This window comes from Poecilia reticulata, chromosome 20, assembly GCF_904066995.2.
Source record: "Poecilia reticulata chromosome 20, P_reticulata-male-v2, whole genome shotgun sequence".
In the NCBI taxonomy this organism is placed as follows: domain Eukaryota; kingdom Metazoa; phylum Chordata; class Actinopteri; order Cyprinodontiformes; family Poeciliidae; genus Poecilia; species Poecilia reticulata.
In genome coordinates, this window is record NC_088849.1 from 14,369,816 (window position 1) to 14,387,023 (window position 17,208).

The 17,208-nt window shown below is 43.6% G+C and overlaps 1 protein-coding gene across 6 annotated transcripts in view; it reads left to right on the forward strand.

Annotated features, from left to right (window-relative positions):
- The window catches only part of ncoa2 (nuclear receptor coactivator 2), a 74,255-nt gene that overhangs the window by 36,922 nt on the left and 20,125 nt on the right, over window positions 1-17,208 (forward strand). For all 6 annotated transcript variants that reach the window (XM_017301950.2, XM_008396349.3, XM_017301952.2 and 3 more), the window contains 7 exons: window positions 3,551-3,654; window positions 7,935-8,112; window positions 9,425-9,607; window positions 11,068-11,169; window positions 12,168-12,308; window positions 12,817-12,964; window positions 14,186-15,515. In XM_017301950.2, the coding sequence (XP_017157439.2) occupies window positions 3,551-3,654; window positions 7,935-8,112; window positions 9,425-9,607; window positions 11,068-11,169; window positions 12,168-12,308; window positions 12,817-12,964; window positions 14,186-15,515 (2,186 nt within the window). The remainder of the gene's footprint in view (window positions 1-3,550; window positions 3,655-7,934; window positions 8,113-9,424; window positions 9,608-11,067; window positions 11,170-12,167; window positions 12,309-12,816; window positions 12,965-14,185; window positions 15,516-17,208) is intronic.

The following is a 17,208-nucleotide window of genomic DNA, read 5'->3' on the forward strand; positions in this document are numbered from 1 at the left end:
AAGCAAAATGTCTACCATACTGGAGTAAAAAGTCTCAAATTTAAAGATACTTGCAGAAACTCTCAAATAAGCCAGATAAGGCCCCATGTGTATCTTACCACCCAACACATCATAAGGAGGGCGGAAAAGGAAGCAAAAGAAATTTCCAAGCTTATAATTAGAGAAGTACTTCAAGATTGGGCTGGTCAGGGGTCACTTAGTCTAAAGCAAAGCTTATCCGAAGACGCTGTGGTGAAAACATCTCCTGTTCCACCATCACAGGGCTGAATGTGCCGTTTCCCAGACTCTACACTTACCTTCGCTAGAACTGTGTGCTTTGAGGCGAGACGAGGACTGAGCTTTCAGGCAACAAACACTGCATGTGGGTCTAATGGGAAACGAAGGGCGAATATGTGGAAAAGCACGCCATGCACACTTTTTAGTACAGTGGGGGATCAGTGATGCTGTGGGCCTCTTTCTCTTCCTGCTGAGATGTTGAGATAGAGATTTGTTGTGGAGGCAGCTTTAAGGGGTAAAGCAAAAATAATAATGACCTCATGATCTTTCAAAGTTTTAAAAAACAATTGTATTGACATTTGTACTGACGGAATTTTATAAAGTTTATATATTTTATAACTGTCTTATAAACAATTTCTTATTGCTTTTTTATATTATTTGCTTTCTAAACACCTATTTGATTTGAGTTGAAGAGAAGATGGCATTAGAAGACCTGGTATGAAACTGTAGATTTCACTCTAGTCTTATTCTCGAAAAATTGGAAGCGGTAGAAGTGTGTGCAAAATGCTTTTCGGTTGGCAGTGGTGCAAGTAAATGTGACACTAACGATGCTGTAAAAAGTGAATATAGTGAACCTGTTTTTAACTACTAAATAACTATACTCACTTTCAAGGTCTGAAGTTTCAAAGGTATCCAGTGTGATATTATGCTAATGGAGTAAATGATCCATGAATTCAGTTTGTGTGTGTGTAGATGGGAGAATATGCATATTGGTATATATTTAAGGGAGCTTTTTGCATGTTTATGTGCTTTAGCGCTGTAGATTCAGCTACAAGTTTCTGAGGTTTGAGGATACGAGCCGCGTAAGGTCAACCAAAGAGGAAGTCGGGGTTTCATCCAGCCACAATGTTACGAGCTCAAAGTAATAGTAGTAATTAGTCGATGAACGGTTCCCTCTTAGGTCTAATGATTAACACTGAAATGATTTTTCTCACCTGATTTCATGTAAGAAAAAGAATATTCTTATGTAAAATTTTAAAGCACCTTGTGACATTAGTTTGCAGATCACTTGTAACTCAGACAGGTCAATCTTCCACCAACAAATATTCAAAATGAAGGAAATCTCATTGTGATTGAATGAGTGGGGTTTTAAATAATCAAATAATTCTCCTCCTACCTTCAGCTGTACATTAAAACCCTGTTGTTTATCCTCACTGAAATAAGATGAATTATGTTTTCTTTCTTTTTCTCTGCCTTGTTAGTCCATAACTGGATAAATACAGCAGTGTGGAAAAGGATATTCTCCTTTGAATATATCGTTTGCTTTTGTTTGTGACGCTTTACCTTTCTAATTCTTAAAATTTTTTATGAGACAATCAGATTCGATACAAAATTCAAATGACAATGGCATTAACAGAAAAAAATTTTCAACACCTATCCATAGTTGAAAAACTAATAGCAAAACTAATAATAATGATAGGACTTTGCATTATCTGCTAATGGGCAACTTTGCACAATAAAAAAAAGCAAAAGAAAAGGCGCCGCTGCTCTGTAAATTAATGTGCTAGTAAAGCGTATATGGTGCCCTGTCTCGCCAGTTTATGATGTAGTTGTTAATACGTTACACAATCCTTTTAAGTGATCAATCGCTCCTGCTATCCGTGGCACAGTGCCACACTTCTGCAGAGAGACGGAAAGCCAGGGGAGGCGGCCATGACAGTGAGTGATGGGTCTGCACTCAGGGCAGCTGTGTTGGTCTGCTGGACCCCACTGGGCCTGGAGAGGTCCTGCTGATGCACGGATCATTAATGCTGGAAAAGATTAATACTTGTCTGTGGGCTGTTGCACAAACCCACAGCGCAGAGGGAAACCTGCATTCGTGTCAACTTTCACACATCCATACCCATAAAAAGGAAGAGCGTGATTCTGTTTGCTTCTCACCACAATCTTTTGTCACCATATGGTCAGCTCTCTCCTTGGCATGGTGCGCCCGTTAAATGTGCCCCCCCACATCCCCCGAACAGCCCACTCATATTCCGCCTCTCATCGTCTGCTTGGAAAGTAGGGCAGCCTACGCTATGAACATAAGGCCTCTCTGCATGTTTATTAACCCAGTCACATGGACAAAGTCATAACTCATTATTTTAGTTACTGAGGCTAAGAGGAATCTCTTAATTGTTCAAATCTAAATGAAATGTTTGGTGATTTTTAAGGGTTTTGGTCTTGGAATTTTGTACGTTTCTTTATCCGTGCCATTTTAAAATGTTAACAAATCCGCCAATCAGAAGTGTGATTTTTTTTACATTTTTATTTTTCTTTAACCTGGATTTTTGACCATTTAGTTCACATTTTTAACCAGCTATAACATCTCCTACTAGTGATTAGCGTGGCTAGCGTTGCTGAAACAGCAGCGTGTGTATTCCTTAGAGCAAAGATTCCCAAAAATTTCAGCTTGTGACTCGCAAGGTATGACTGAAAAAAGAAATTATACAAGCACTAGGTGACCAGTTTTGGTCACCGTCCCATTTCTCTATGCATCTCTAAATTCTATTGAATTTGTTTTATCACTGGTAAATTACAGTTTAGCAACATATTAATATGTTGCTGAACATGTTGTGCAAACACAGTATAATCTTGGAATCTGTTCTGTTGCAAGAAAATCAAAATTTTTTTCATTTGATGAATTTCCTATATTTGTTGGACGTATTTTGAAAAGCTAACTTTTGAGCTTAAGATAGCTTAATCTAATTTCATATTATTATTGATGATAACATGATTAAGTTTGTTTGTGGTATTGGATAAGTAAAAATGTTCTGCCCTTCCTGGGAACAATTTGTTCTCCTATTTTGTACATGACTTGTTTACACATTCTCCCTGTTCCATAATAGCCCTTCTTTTTTTTTTTTTTTTTTTTTTCCTGCACATGGCGGTGTAATCCATCCAGTGTCTGTCACCAGTGTGGCAGTCGTGCGCTCTGACACGCTCATTTACAGCAACCTTTCACTCTGTTTGCCGCGGTGCGCTTGGGCTGGAGCCACGGCCAGCCGCATGTTTTCACAAAGGGACCGAATGTGTTTGCTTTGTTACCAGATGGATACTTGTTAAAATCCCTGTCAGCCAGTGACCTCTTTAAAGTATGTGGGTCGACTGCAGGGGGAAATGCAGAATCGTTTGCTCGTGCTTCTTCTCGGTGACCTCTAAGTTTTGTCTTTGTGGTGGTGTTGTGTTGTTGTGTTTTTATTTGTTTTTTTTTCTCCCTCTGCATTATCAACTTGTTGCTTTGGATCCCTGTATGTGGCTTTTAAGTTTGTCTTATTGATTTATCTGATCACAGAAAAGGCTGCAGCAGCAAACGAGGAGGAGGTGCAGAAGGCTGATGTCTCATCAACAGGCCAAAGTGTGATTGACAAAGACGCCTTGGGACCAATGATGCTGGAGGTGGGTGGATTGCGTTTGTATTTTTCATTCATCATGATGTCATTTGCAGTGCCTTCTCTTTTCCTTTTAACATTTTTGTCACATTACCCTTTAAACTTCCTAGAGTTTTTATTGAGACTATTTTTTAATATTATATATAAACTTTTGGTGCATGTCTCTCACACATTAAGAGATTAAAATGTGGACTTTATTCTTTGCGCAATAACTTAGATTGTACTTTTCTTGTCTTACAATAGATTATTAACTAGGCTATTTAAACACAGTAATAATCTCTAAAATAAACCAGTGTTTTTCAAACCTAGTCCTCAGAAATCCACTGTTCTTTATGGTTTAGGTACGTCTCAAATGACTATTGCCTCCACAGTAAGCTATAATATGTTGCAGAAACCTGTTAATCACACATTTAAGTCAGGCTTGAGGCACAGCAGAAAAACCCCTACAATATGCAAGATGGGGGGTTCTGAGCATCAGTAATCTAAGTCATTCCATTGTAATTCATGTTGCATGTTTAGAGTTACTGTCCCACAAGAAGGAATACTTCCAAGCCAGTATTAAGTATTTTGCAACCCCTAAAAGCTTTTCCGACGGGTTTGTCCTGAGTTTAGCTGCATCCATAGGTTAAGAAGTTCAGTCTTGAATTTCCTGTTACTGTCCGTCTTCTTCCACACGTCTGTTGTGCCTCAAACGACAGAAAGTGACTTTCTGCTCGCCAACCTTCCGTTATTGTCAGATTTATGGAAAGATTGACAAATAGTTGTCTTGTGAACAAATTCTCCCACCTGCAACTCCTCCACAGTTACCACGGTCTTCTTGGCTGCTTCAAAAAAAAAAAAAAAGAAAAAAAAAAAAAAAGAAAGCTCTCCTTGCCTAGCCTGTCAGTTTGTGAACGGCGTTGTCTTGTTTTACTCTTTCAACGTAAAGATGATGCGTCCGGCCTAAACCCTCCTTAATACTTCTCCAGAACTTTAACCCTGATGAACACGTCTCCACAGAACATCTGTATTCACACTGAGATCAAATTGCACTCAGGTCCAAGATTTCATCATACACTCCTCTTAATAGTGTCGCACTAAGTGAAAGACTCCACCACAGGTCAACTCACCTCTTGAAATTATGATTGATGTCTACCGAAGAGCACCATTCACGGAGAACAATCGCAGCTGTGCCAGTAGTGATTATGTCAGAGTGTAGCTGTGTGAGGCTAAAGCTGCCAGCATCTTGTATCCGCCCCTTGATTGGCTGTAAATCACCAAGCTGAGCAATGGCCCGGTTGTACAACGGAGAGCCTCTGAAGTGCTTGCGTATAATGGGAAAGAAAGCAACAGCTCATCGAATGAATCAGTCCATTGAGTCCGTCCTCTCACCCATTTCCGCCCTCCCCGCCTCGCTCAGATCTCCCGCGTTCCCCTCCCCCCCCCCACCTCCCGCCCCTCATCTTCCCTCTTCTTTCGCCTCTAGATCCGTCCTGTCATGGAATATTTATAGCACTCCTGGTCCAGCGTCACTGAATCGACACACTAACTCGCGGCTAAATATAGCCCAGCACAGCCTGCGAGCTTTCCCATCTGTCAGCAGTCCCCAAAACACGGCGATAGGCCATTCACACCAGCTCCGCTCCGAGCCGCGATCCCTTCCGCGATCCTGGGCTCATTACAGGCCGTTCAGAGGAGAAAGGCTGGCAGCAGAAACGCACATCCCTACCTCCTCTCCTCCTCCCCCCACCCTGCCCCTCTGAGACTCTTTGCTCTCCAAACACAGAGGGATGGAGAGGAGTGTGGGGAAACATTGTGCTGCTCTTTTAACCTTCTGTGGACAGATTCATTACGTCACGTCACTGTTGCGTATACGTTGCCCTAAAAAGCACTCATATCTTCTTTTCCCGATTTTGTGTCACAACCACAAACTTCAATGTATTTTGCTGGGATTGCATGTGACTATTCAACACATGGAGTTGTGAAGTGGATTTTAAAATCTTTAGTCTGTTCTATATGTTGATATAAAGACACTCTGGACAGATGAGAGCAACATTTTTTGCTTTTCTTCAAACCTGATGCTCATCTTTCTGGATAAACCAACCCAATGCAGGGAAGCATGGTGGCCTTAAATAGGTCTTAAAGTCTTAAATTTGAGTTGGTGAAAACTCACTAAGTTGCTCTTTTTGTGTTGATCTTTCACATAAAATCCCAATAAAACATAAAATATTTGGTTCGGACATGACAAAAATCTCCAAACTCAACTTCTACGAATACTTTTACATGGCTTTTGCTCTTTATTCTTGATGATGTATATACCAAAAATTTTTTGTTTTTTTGTTTCAGCCATTACCAAAAGCTATTAATGTCACGTTGCAGCAATATGTAGCCTGCAGTTATTGTTCACAAGTAAATAGAGCTGGGAGCAGGGATCATACAATTATTCCCAACGTTGCCGTTTGGAACACATCGACTCGTATTGGCTCAGCCGTCTCTCCAGTGTATATTTAAGGAGGGCACTGTAAATTAAAAGTATTGGCTAACGGCGTTGAGCAACAGTGTCTGGAGAAGCATTAGAGTTGGCACGACGCAATGTTTATCCTGTCCAGTCCATGTTCTTTCCTCACACAGGATGGACTTGCACAACCACGTTGCAGTTTGGAGCAGGCCCAGTTAATGCACTGATGGATGAGGTAGCTTTGAGGTTGTTTTTAGATTAGGAAGTGTCAGAGCAGGCGAGGGAGAACCTCCATCACGCTGTAATCTTGGATCAAATGGAAAAAGGGTTCAGCGAACCTCAACATTTTGTCCGTGGGGGTTTTGGACTGTGTGGTTTTGTAGCTATTTCCAGGAACGACAATAAATGTCGCGCTAAAAAGTTTGACAATTGTTCAGTTTAACCGTAGCGATCGATTAAGCAGAGATGAAGAGCAGATGTCTTCGGTTCTATCGTGACACCGGCTTTACAAGCTCCAGTGTTCTGTTCCTGAAGGCTGTAGGTGATTTGATGGCCTAATTGACACCAGCTTGTGTGTAATGGCTGACCTGGGGCTGTGTTCTTTCAATTAAGTGCTGCTCCTCCTTCTTATGCTTTAATCAGCCACATGGGTTTATTCTGCTTTTATCAGCTTCACTGATGTTCAGCTTGGTTTTTTTTAGCTGGTACTAATTGTACCAGTGGTTTTTCTGTAAGCTTAGTGTAATAACATACAAATAACAGAGTAGGCGTTTAAACATAAATAAGGGTTCAGTGTGTACTCAACTTTTAGGTCATGGGCCGTTATGGGTACGGTACAACGGAAAATGGCAGATAGTTCAAATGTTGCTTTCTGGTTTCTCTTAATAAAAATAAAGAAATTTCCCATATTAGGAAGGAGCCTCTTTAGTTAATTTTGCAAAACGGTTTAAAAGCTTTCAGCCACATTTTGCTCCTCTAAGGGCTAAATGTCAGACAATAACTAGCAGTGTATTTAGGACAAATTAGATAAAAGTTTCAATTGGTCCTTCATGCAAATTAAAAGGCACTATAAAACAAAGCAAAATTGCAAGCTCAGGTTAAATTAGCTTAAATTAGAATATTAAGTCACTCATCTTGTTTGAACATTTTGGTGGCAGGCGGAATGACGCTTGCTACAGTTGCTTCATTATATGAGGTTTTGCCATACGCCACTCTGCTGCCCCATTAGGAGCTATAACCAGAACTAAATTAGAGGAAGAATTATTTAGTCTCTGCTCCTCCACTCCAACCTGAAATGTCCAGAATTTGTTGGCTTCTTTAAATCGGGATTTAAAAAATAAAATAAAATTGTTTTTACTGCAGCTTTTGCATAAAGGTAAAAAATGTCTATGTTCATTTTTGACATGTTTCAACTTTACTTTTAAAGCTTTTTCAATGCATTTTATTTTACATTGAACTATTTTTCTTTACACGTTTCCTTGGCCGAAAATAAATAGACGTATTTATACCGGCTGCTCAGACTTCAGACAATATGTACATAGTATCTGCTGTTCTTGAATGCTTTTCATGCAAAATAACAGATTAAAACCCAGTAGATCTGAAGAAAAACACAATTTCTTGCATCAATAAACTAAAGTTGCAGCTTTCCCTTGTCTGAGAAATGGGAGAGCATATTAATCGGTGATATTCCCCCTTTAGGCCACTTGCAGCAGGGTTATTAACATATTCTGATTAATGAGGGTGATTGCTGCGCAAATAAAATCCTAATTATTCATGAATTGTGTTTTTTTTTTTTTTTTGTGAGGAGGAACTTTGTAAACAAACTCTAAACCGCCTCTTTGCCCCTCCAGGCCCTCGACGGCTTCTTCTTCGTGGTGAACATGGAGGGCAACATCGTGTTCGTGTCTGAGAACGTGACCCAGTACCTGCGCTACAACCAGGAGGAGCTGATGAACACCAGCGTGTACAGCGTGCTGCACGTCGGCGATCACGCCGAGTTCATCAAGAACCTGCTGCCTAAATCCCTCGGTTAGCCCTCGGCTTATTCTCCCTGCCAACGATTTCTGCCTCTGCTCCGTCTACCTTGCGTCACCTGGCGCTTTTTATTAGCCATGTCGTTGTGATTTAAATGTTTACTGTGGTTTTTCAGTGCTGGAAAGCTGGCTTGTAAAAAAAAAAAAAAAAGAAAAGAAAAGAGATTTGCAGTATGCAAAGATCCTAAAGGTTCTTCTTTTTCTGTTTTGCTGATGCTCAGCCCAGACTTTTTCCTCTCACTCTTCTCCTCATCCTCCCTCGCTGTTCAGCTAATTAACTTCCTTTTTTGGCTTCTCTCTCCTGTCAGCAGCATAATGCTCTTCCTACATTCTCATTTCGTGCCCTTCCTTCCCCTTCTCTTCACTTTTAAAAAAAAAAATGTTTTTCTCTCGTTCTCTGCCGCACACCCCTATCGAGATCCTCTTTTCTTGTTCTCAATTTCCCATACTTTCTAGCCCACCCATTGAAGTTATGCTTCGTGCGTATTTAATGTAAACATTACAACTGTTTGTGCAATCCTCAGCTTAGGAATTTTTTTTTTTTTCCCCCCCTCCATCATCTCGTTCCCTCAAATTAACCCGTATGGCTTCACTTCCCATAAGGTGAGCTTTGCGCCACCGCATCCCATCAGGAGCTCCGAGTCCTCCTCTGCTGGTGCTCCGGATTGAGGTCTGAGTTACCCGGCCATCTGGGTGGGAGAGCTGCGCAGAGCAGAGTACCCTGGAAATGATCACTGGGCTGTGTCCCAGTTACTGGGAGATTATCAATGCACTGAATGAGATCACAAACCAGATGGAGTGTGATGGGAGTTTGCTAGAAAGAAATGAGTTTGGCCTATACATGTCTTTTTTATCTTGCTTGTCATGCGTGCGTGTGTGTGTGTGTGTCTGAGTGAGTTATTTCATGCCTGTGTAAGTGTTGGACAGGAGAAGAAAGATGGGCAGTGATGTTTTGGGAGGACGTGCATATGGAGGCCTGGCTGTGATGCACTGCTGTGGATGGATGGCTCAGGGTTCCAACTGCTCATTAAAACTGATCTCTACCCAGCAACAGCTCTCCTCTTTTTTTCGCACTTCCTCTGCCTTCATTCTCCCTGCGTTGCTCTCATTATGTCTTCCACTTGCAGCGCGCTCGCCTCCTCTTGGCTCGCTCTTTGCATACTTCATGTTTCACCGTTCACTTTCAGTCGCAGGGAAAAGTGTCCCCCCTCACCCCCACCCTCTCACAGACTATAAAAGTCTCCTTTGCCTCACCTCTCTCTCGCTCTCTCTCTCTCTTTCTCTTTCTCTTTCTCTCTCTCCGGCAGTCAACGGCGTCCCGTGGTCCAGCGAGGGGCCGAGGAGGAACAGCCACACGTTCAACTGCCGAATGCTGGTGAACCCGCACAGCGAGAACCAGGACGAGTCGCACGAGCCCCAGCAGCAGAAATATGAGACCATGCAGTGTTTTGCAGTGTCAGAACCCAAGTCCATCAAGGAGGAAGGAGACGGTATGGAAGCGGGGAGGGAAGTGGGAAAGAGATGGATTGGAGGATCAGTTGACACTAAAGTAGTGACCTTATAAAACAACCTTGGATAAGATGGGGTTTTTTTGTTGTTTTTTTTTTTTATTAATTTAGCGTAACATTTTGACATATCTGTATATTTCTTACTTGTTTGGAAGTTGCCATGAATAGAAAATAGCAATGGCTACTTTTTTTTTTTTTTTTACATTTTTAACAGGGAATGTGGATCTTGCATACTTAGCAAATTCGCAACAACTTATGAAGCCTGATACAGATGTGCTCAAAGCAAATAATGATGCAGCAGCACAACCGAACAGTGAACACATTCAAACTCCAGCGTTGGATTGGATTGTGGTTTCAAACTCGATGCCTATTTTACTTTCAAGTCGTTTTTCTTCTGACTGCTAAACTTCCGACCTTTGAAAACTGAAAGGACACAGATTTGTGTCCATCACCTAGAAATCGGTGTACGGCAACAGAGGACACATCTTAGAAAGAAAAAAAAAAAAGGCCCCGTCTTCTCTGTCTACGTTGACTTTACTAGATCAGGCCCCTTTGTTTCTACTGCATTAGACAAGCGTTCTTTACATGACCTCCAACCAGAAACGCTTTCATTAGCCTACCCGACATAAAAGGCTAATGTTGCCAGCTGTTTTCCGGCTAACATGAGAACATCGCTGGCTGAAGGTGTGTGAATGATTTGGGGCATTTGAGCACCAGAGCACGATCGGCGGTTACAGTTAAAGGAATTCGCCACAGACAGAAACAGAAAGAAGGGAAATGGGGGGGAGGGGAATTGATAGCGATTAAGATTTTTGATGGCCAGACCTCCCATGAGGTTCTATACACACACGTGTGTGTGTGTGTGTGTGTGTGTGTGATAGCCTGTGGCGCACATCTCTGTGAGGAACATGAGGGATTGTGGATATTATTGGCTCACAAAAAAGTTGGACCACAGACTTTTTGGGGTCACCTAAGCAGTCGAATTGGCGAAGTCATTTTTTATTTTTACGTTCGCCAAACAAGACTGTCATTACTGAGCCGTGTTGGGGCAGGAGGAGGCGCGGTGAGTGCGTGACGGCGCTTTAGCCGGGACCAGACGGAGGTGCGGACGCAAACACTTATCAAGTCACTCACACTCCTCCGAAAGGTCACACTACATCATTTCCCTCGCCAGCAATAGCTGCTCCTCGCTAAAGGAGCGGAGCCCTGATCCCCACGCTCATTAATAACTGTATTAATTATGCTGCCTGGGAATAACATGCATTTCATTATCACTCCCTCCCTCTGTCTCTATCCTTTACGCCCCCCTTGTCCTCCCCTCTCACTCCCTCTTCGTCTCTCCCGTTTTATCCTCGTCCTCTTTGTTCCATCCTCCACCTTGTCTTTTGTTCCCGACGTTTATTCGCTCTCTTCTTCTTTTTTGTTTCCTTCTTTCTGCTCAGACTTCCAGTCGTGCCTGATCTGCGTGGCTCGGAGGGTGCCCACAAAGGAAAGGCCCATGCTTCCCACGCATGAGAGCTTCACCACTCGCCAGGACCTGCAAGGTACAGGGAATCAGACGGACGGCAGCTACAAACTGACACATGGAGATCGGAGTTCTTAATTTGCATCCGATTCAATACTTGTTTAGGTTGAATAAAGCAAAAAAAACATTAAAAAATAGACTGCCTTTGTGTTGAAAGAAATTTCAAACTCTGCACAAATCAGCAAACATCGCTGCTAAGTATTTAAGCATCGTACAAAAGACCCCGTTAGGATTGGACAAGCTGGCTGCAGCCACCCATCTTGTCTGCACTGTAGGAGGTGAAAAGAAAAACTGTTGCATACACGCACGCAGCTGTGCGCGCGTCACCTGCCCTCTGATGTACTAATGCCGTTTGTGTGGTATGCACACCCACAACCACATCACAAAAAAAACACACACCTTCATGGTTAGTCAGCGACATATAGTAATTTCCTGTAGTTTCCCACCCAGGCTTCCGTAGGTGCGCATGAATGGAAGCCTCTACTTACCGAGCTGTCCGTTAGCGCCACACAGAGTGCGACAATCACCATCATTTGTGGCGTTCAGGACACATAGTTTGACATATCCCCCCCCCCACCCCCCCCACCCCCACCTTAGAATTAAGCAAAACACGACGTAAGCTGCCGGACTGCCTCTGTAGTTTCTTTTTTTGACGCCTTGGTGATTGTTAAATGTGATGTATTGCTGTAAATGGCTCCTGTTATTGCTACTGTGACAAGTTGGTCCATGTAGCTGTCAGTCAAGCAGGAGGGAGTTTGTCAGCCCTTAAGCGGTCTGTTGCTTCCATTTTAAATGGCACACACTTGAGGGACAAGTGTCGCACCGCTGCGAGCGATTGCCTGTGTCGACACAAATATCCTGGACGTACTTGTTAAACCAGGTGGCAAAACAGTGACTTTTATTCGCCCTGAAATTCTCATTTGAAACGTTAAAACTTAGCAGCCAGTTTGGGTCGGGAGGTAGAAGTTTATAATTCCGTACATTTGCAGCTACCGTAACGTCCTCCTTTGCGACTAGGTAAGATTACGTCGCTGGACACGAGTCTACTGCGAGCGTCCATGAAGCCGGGCTGGGAGGATCTAGTAAGGCGCTGCATCCAGAGGTTCCACCTGCAGAACGACGGGGAGATATCTTTTGCCAAGAGACACCAGCAAGAAGGTTATTATTTTACACGTCTTCACAGTTGGTTGCAGAAATAAATCATTAAATTCATTATAAATAGTCGGATGGACGCTTTTCCAACCAGTATAACTGACTTTGAACTGTATTCTAAAGAAGAATGGGCAGAAATGTCTGGATACGTAAAGCTGAAAGACGAACAGTGAAATGATTAAACCTGTAACTTCAACGGTACACTACTTCCATGTTTGTTTGTCATATCAGGCCATAATAAAGGACTTTGAAGTTTGTTTTAGATGTTTCAAAGAGGGGAAAGAAGTTCAAGGCTCTGGAGAAAGAGGGGGGGGAGAGAGGCTTTAAATATTAAATAGTTGAATGAATTGCAACAAAAAGCAGCCAACCATGAACTTCAGTCCTTGGATTATCCATCAATCTACTCTAATACTGGAACCAGCAGGAACACATTTGTTTTATTTTCTTCCAAAAAATAAAAAAATAATTAAAAATGTTTGTGTGCTTGCTGACGTGAAGCTTGCTGTGTCTACAGTTCTCCGCCACGGTCAAGCGTTCAGTCCAATCTACCGGTTCTCCCTCTCTGATGGAACCATCGTTTCTGCTCAAACCAAGAGCAAACTGGTGCGCTCATCTGCCACTAACGAACCCCAGCTCTACATGTCCCTGCACCTCCTACAGAGGTATGTCTCCGTATCTACACATCTGTCAGAAAGGAAACTAATCTTAATCTTAAACTAATTTCCACCTGCAGGGACAAATCCTTGATTATTCTGTCCTCCAGTTTGCGCCACAAATCTAATGGTAGTTAGATTAAGTGTGTAGTTCAAGCGAAGGATTGATTACGTGTTCTATGAAAACAGTTAATGGTAGCAGTAGCTCCCTAATTGACTCCATCCAGGAAAGAAAAACAAAAAACAAAACAAAAACAGTTTAACACAAATACTGAGCCAGAAATACTTTCCATGTAAGGAAAAGCACAGAAAGCACTTCTAAGATAACTGAGATGTGCAGAAACCAAAACCGCCTCTGTTTACTGCAGCTTTCCACTAAAGAGTCTCACTAACAAACCATTTGCACAAACATAAATGAATGACTAAAATGTGACATGAAGAGATAATGACGACTATTTTAACGTTTTTATGCCTTTGTGCAATTCTTTAAAGTGTTAGACGTTTTAAGCGAGCTTCAAGGTTTTGGCAATTTTAATGTCTTTCATTTGATTTCCTGTAAAGTACTTTGGATCGCTGTTTTTATGAATGGGCAATATCTCCATCTATTGAGGAAAAAGACAAGAGTATGCACAAAAGTTAATTACAGCAATAGATCTTAATGCGATTTATTCCAGGAAAGCGACGCAGCTCGGCACAAAGTTAATGACGGCAGAGATTCCAAATAAAGCACAGCCGTTGCGTACATCGGTAGTTTTTACATACGACACTCACTTCTTTTGCGGTCTCCGTTCACAATTACATTTTACGGTTTTGGGTTGATATTTTGTAAAACGTTAAAGTGGAGATATTTTTTTTGTTTGTTTTTGCTTAATTTCTTGTTTTTAGAGTCCAAATCCATTAAAGACAAAGTGACAGCAAGGAGGACATGAAACAGCTTTAGTCCATTTAGCTGATTATCCCTTCATGACTATATTTATCCTCACTCCTCCGTGAAGTTAGTTGATATTAAGATTTATGCCTGTGATAAGCTGGTGCAGAAGTTACCCAGTGAGTCAGTGAAGTGTTCCTACTCGGATCTAATTTTTTTATTTTTTTTAGATTGCATCAAAAATACTTGCAGAGATGTAACTTTTCATTTCTCACGCTGTTGTTATTTTATTATTATTATTATTATTATTATTATTGCCTGAAAGTTTAATAATTAAGACATTTCTCTATCTGTTCATTCAGAGAGCACCCGGTGTGTGGAATGGGTCAGGACATGGGTGGACAGGAAACGGGGATGACCCCCAAACCAATGAACCCCTCCACTCCCTCCATGACTCCACCGACCCCGTGCAGTTTGCCCGGTTTGGGGATTCAGGGCCAAGACACTACGATCAGCAGCAACAGCACGCCTTTCTCTCCCCCGGGCCCGGCCGGCCCCAGGGAGCCAGCAGCCATGGGGGGCCACATGCAGGGCTACCGCTTCGGCTGCCCCCCTCCACACCCCAACTACACCGGGGGCATGCAGCCGCCGCAGCAGGGCCCCAACTGGAGGATGAACAGCCCTTCTCGTGCCAGCCCCAGTCCGGCTGGTGGGCCCCACCCGCCTCAGCAGAACTCTATGCTGTCGCCAAGGCACCGGGGCAGTCCAGGGGGCGCGGGGAGCCCCCGTGTAGCCGGGGGCCTGCAGTCGCCATCTCCTGTCGGGATGTGCGGCAGCGGCCCTGGAAGCGCGGGCAGTGCCCATTCTAACAGCTACACTAGCAGCTCTCTGTCCGCTCTGCAGGCCCTCAGTGAGTGCCACGGCGTGGGACACGGGCCCTCGCATGCACACACACTGGGCTCCCCTGACCGGAAGATAGGCTCCCCAGCCGGGGTCACACCGGGGTCAGGGGTAAACCCTCACATGATGTCGAAATTCGGAGGAAGCTCGAGCATCGCGGGCGCAGCGGGAGACTTTGGCACTCACTCGGAGGTGAATCAGGTACACGCTCAGGCTGAGGGCAACCAAACGGAGCCCAAGGAGGAAAGGGAGGGGTCCCTGGATGGTCACGACACTCACGACGCACACAGCCGCGTCCACGACAACAAGGGCAACACCAAGCTACTGCAGCTGCTCACCACCAAGCCGGAGCCCCTGGAGACACCCCTGTCGCCGGGCGGCGGAGGAGAGGGAAAGGACCAGGCTAGCGCCGGGGCCCGAGGCGGCCACGCGGTCGGGAGCACTCACGCCACCTCGCTCAAAGAAAAACACAAAATCCTCCACCAACTGCTCCAGAACAGTACATCCCCTGTGGACCTGGCCAAGCTCACCGCTGAGGCTACAGGCAAGGAGCTGGGCCAGGACCAATCACAAGGTGCTGGGAACCCGTCGTCGGGGGCAGAAATCACTCCCAAGCAGGAGCCGTTGAGCCCCAAGAAGAAGGACAATGCACTGCTGCGCTATCTACTGGATAAGGATGACACTGTAATGAAGGACAAGGTCTCTAAGCTGGAGCCCGGGGAGGTGAAGGTCAAGGAACACCCCCAGGTCAAGGTGGAGAAGCCGGACGCCGGATACGATCGGGCCGAGCAGGTCAGTGTTTGAAGAAAATATTACCTCTGCTGTGGGTGTGTTTGCGTTGCTGTTTATGTACACAGACACACACACACACACACACACACGTTGGCAGCTCTCTGATTAACCAGACTGAGCTTGAGCTGTTTTTGCGAAGAGGAAGTGGGTGATATATGTTATGGCTGAAACGATTAATGGTGATAATCGATTATAGAAATAATCGGCATTCAATTTGGTAAGTGATCGTTAACTGGAATATATAGACTCGGAAAAAGGCAATTTGCTGAAAGAATAACAAACTTAGAGCAGTAATTAATTTTAAATTGTACAAAACATATATACATTTTGCATTTAAGATAAAAAAAAACCCTGTCTGTAATTATGTTCTACCTAGAACAAAAGGAAAATTATGCATTTATTAATTTAATTTAAAAAAAATCAACATACCATATAACATCAATAAAAGAATGTGCTGAGCTCTTTGCATGTTAGAAGTTGGTTTTTTTGATAATCTATAGAATGTGCTGTTTAATTCATTAATCGTCTGAATAGTTGATAGAATAATTGTTAAATAAGATAGCAGGTTGCAGCCCTGCCATATATTCTAAAATAATACAAATGCACCTCAAATTTTTCAGGTTTTATCCGCCATGTCAACTTCTCAATTCTGCAGTCTGTGTCGATTGATTACGAAGAAGGCCAATAAAATGCGCGACCCTTACGAAATGTGTTCGCACGGGGTGTGAAAACTTCCTCCCTCTCCTCGCATTTTAGAGTTTCGTCTTCTCCAGTGAATCTGCCGCGCCTGGGCTTTATTAAGGCTTATAAACACATCTGGTTCCCTCACCGCCTTTGTGTTGGCAGCGGCCCGCTAAGGGAATCTATCTGCCAGCTTCAAACAACTGTGACATTTGGAGGGAGCTCCCTGTGGTTCTCTTCAGCCATTTGATCCCAGTTGCATTTGGCCGGAGTCCTCAGGTTTGGCAGAGCCGGAGGCGGGCTCGGCGCTGAAGGAGGGAGGGGAGAGAGAAGAAAAAAAGAAGAAAAATGAGCGAACAGTGAGAGTGAAACTCAAGTCGATTCAACAGGGCAGAGGTTTGATGGCCTCATACGTTCAATAAGACTCCTATTCGTACAGGAAGCTGCACTGCTAAACCACATTACAGAGCATAAAACCAATATCCTTCCTCTTATTGATCTCCTCTTATTTTCTATTCCGAATCGGCATCTTTACACAGCGGTCGCGTTTTCATGTGGAGGCTGTTTAGGTACACGTATCAAACAGGGGCGGACGGGATTTGCTGGATAATGAAAGACTGAACAAAGAAGAGGGAGATGAGAAAGGTGTAGATACCCCCAGGAGAGCCCAGCCTCGGCATGCAGAGAGAAAATGATGAGCCATATGCTCTTGCGTGTTCTCGCTGCTGCCATGGAGATGGCGGGCAGAGCGATCGCTGGGCTTGTAGGACGTACACGAAGAGAATTGCGGGGCTTAATAATGAAGGTTTGATTTTCGCGGAGGTGCAAGGCACTAAAGTAAACCCGAACAATGGAACGGATTCGGTGGTTTTTAACGGCAGCTGTGAAATGGGATCGTTATTAAAAGCAGTCATTCCTTCAGTCGGCGACGGCTCATTCCAGGCTAACAGATTTCATTAATGAGAAAAAGGACATTTGTTAGATGCACACTAATCCGTGACTTCATTAGTCA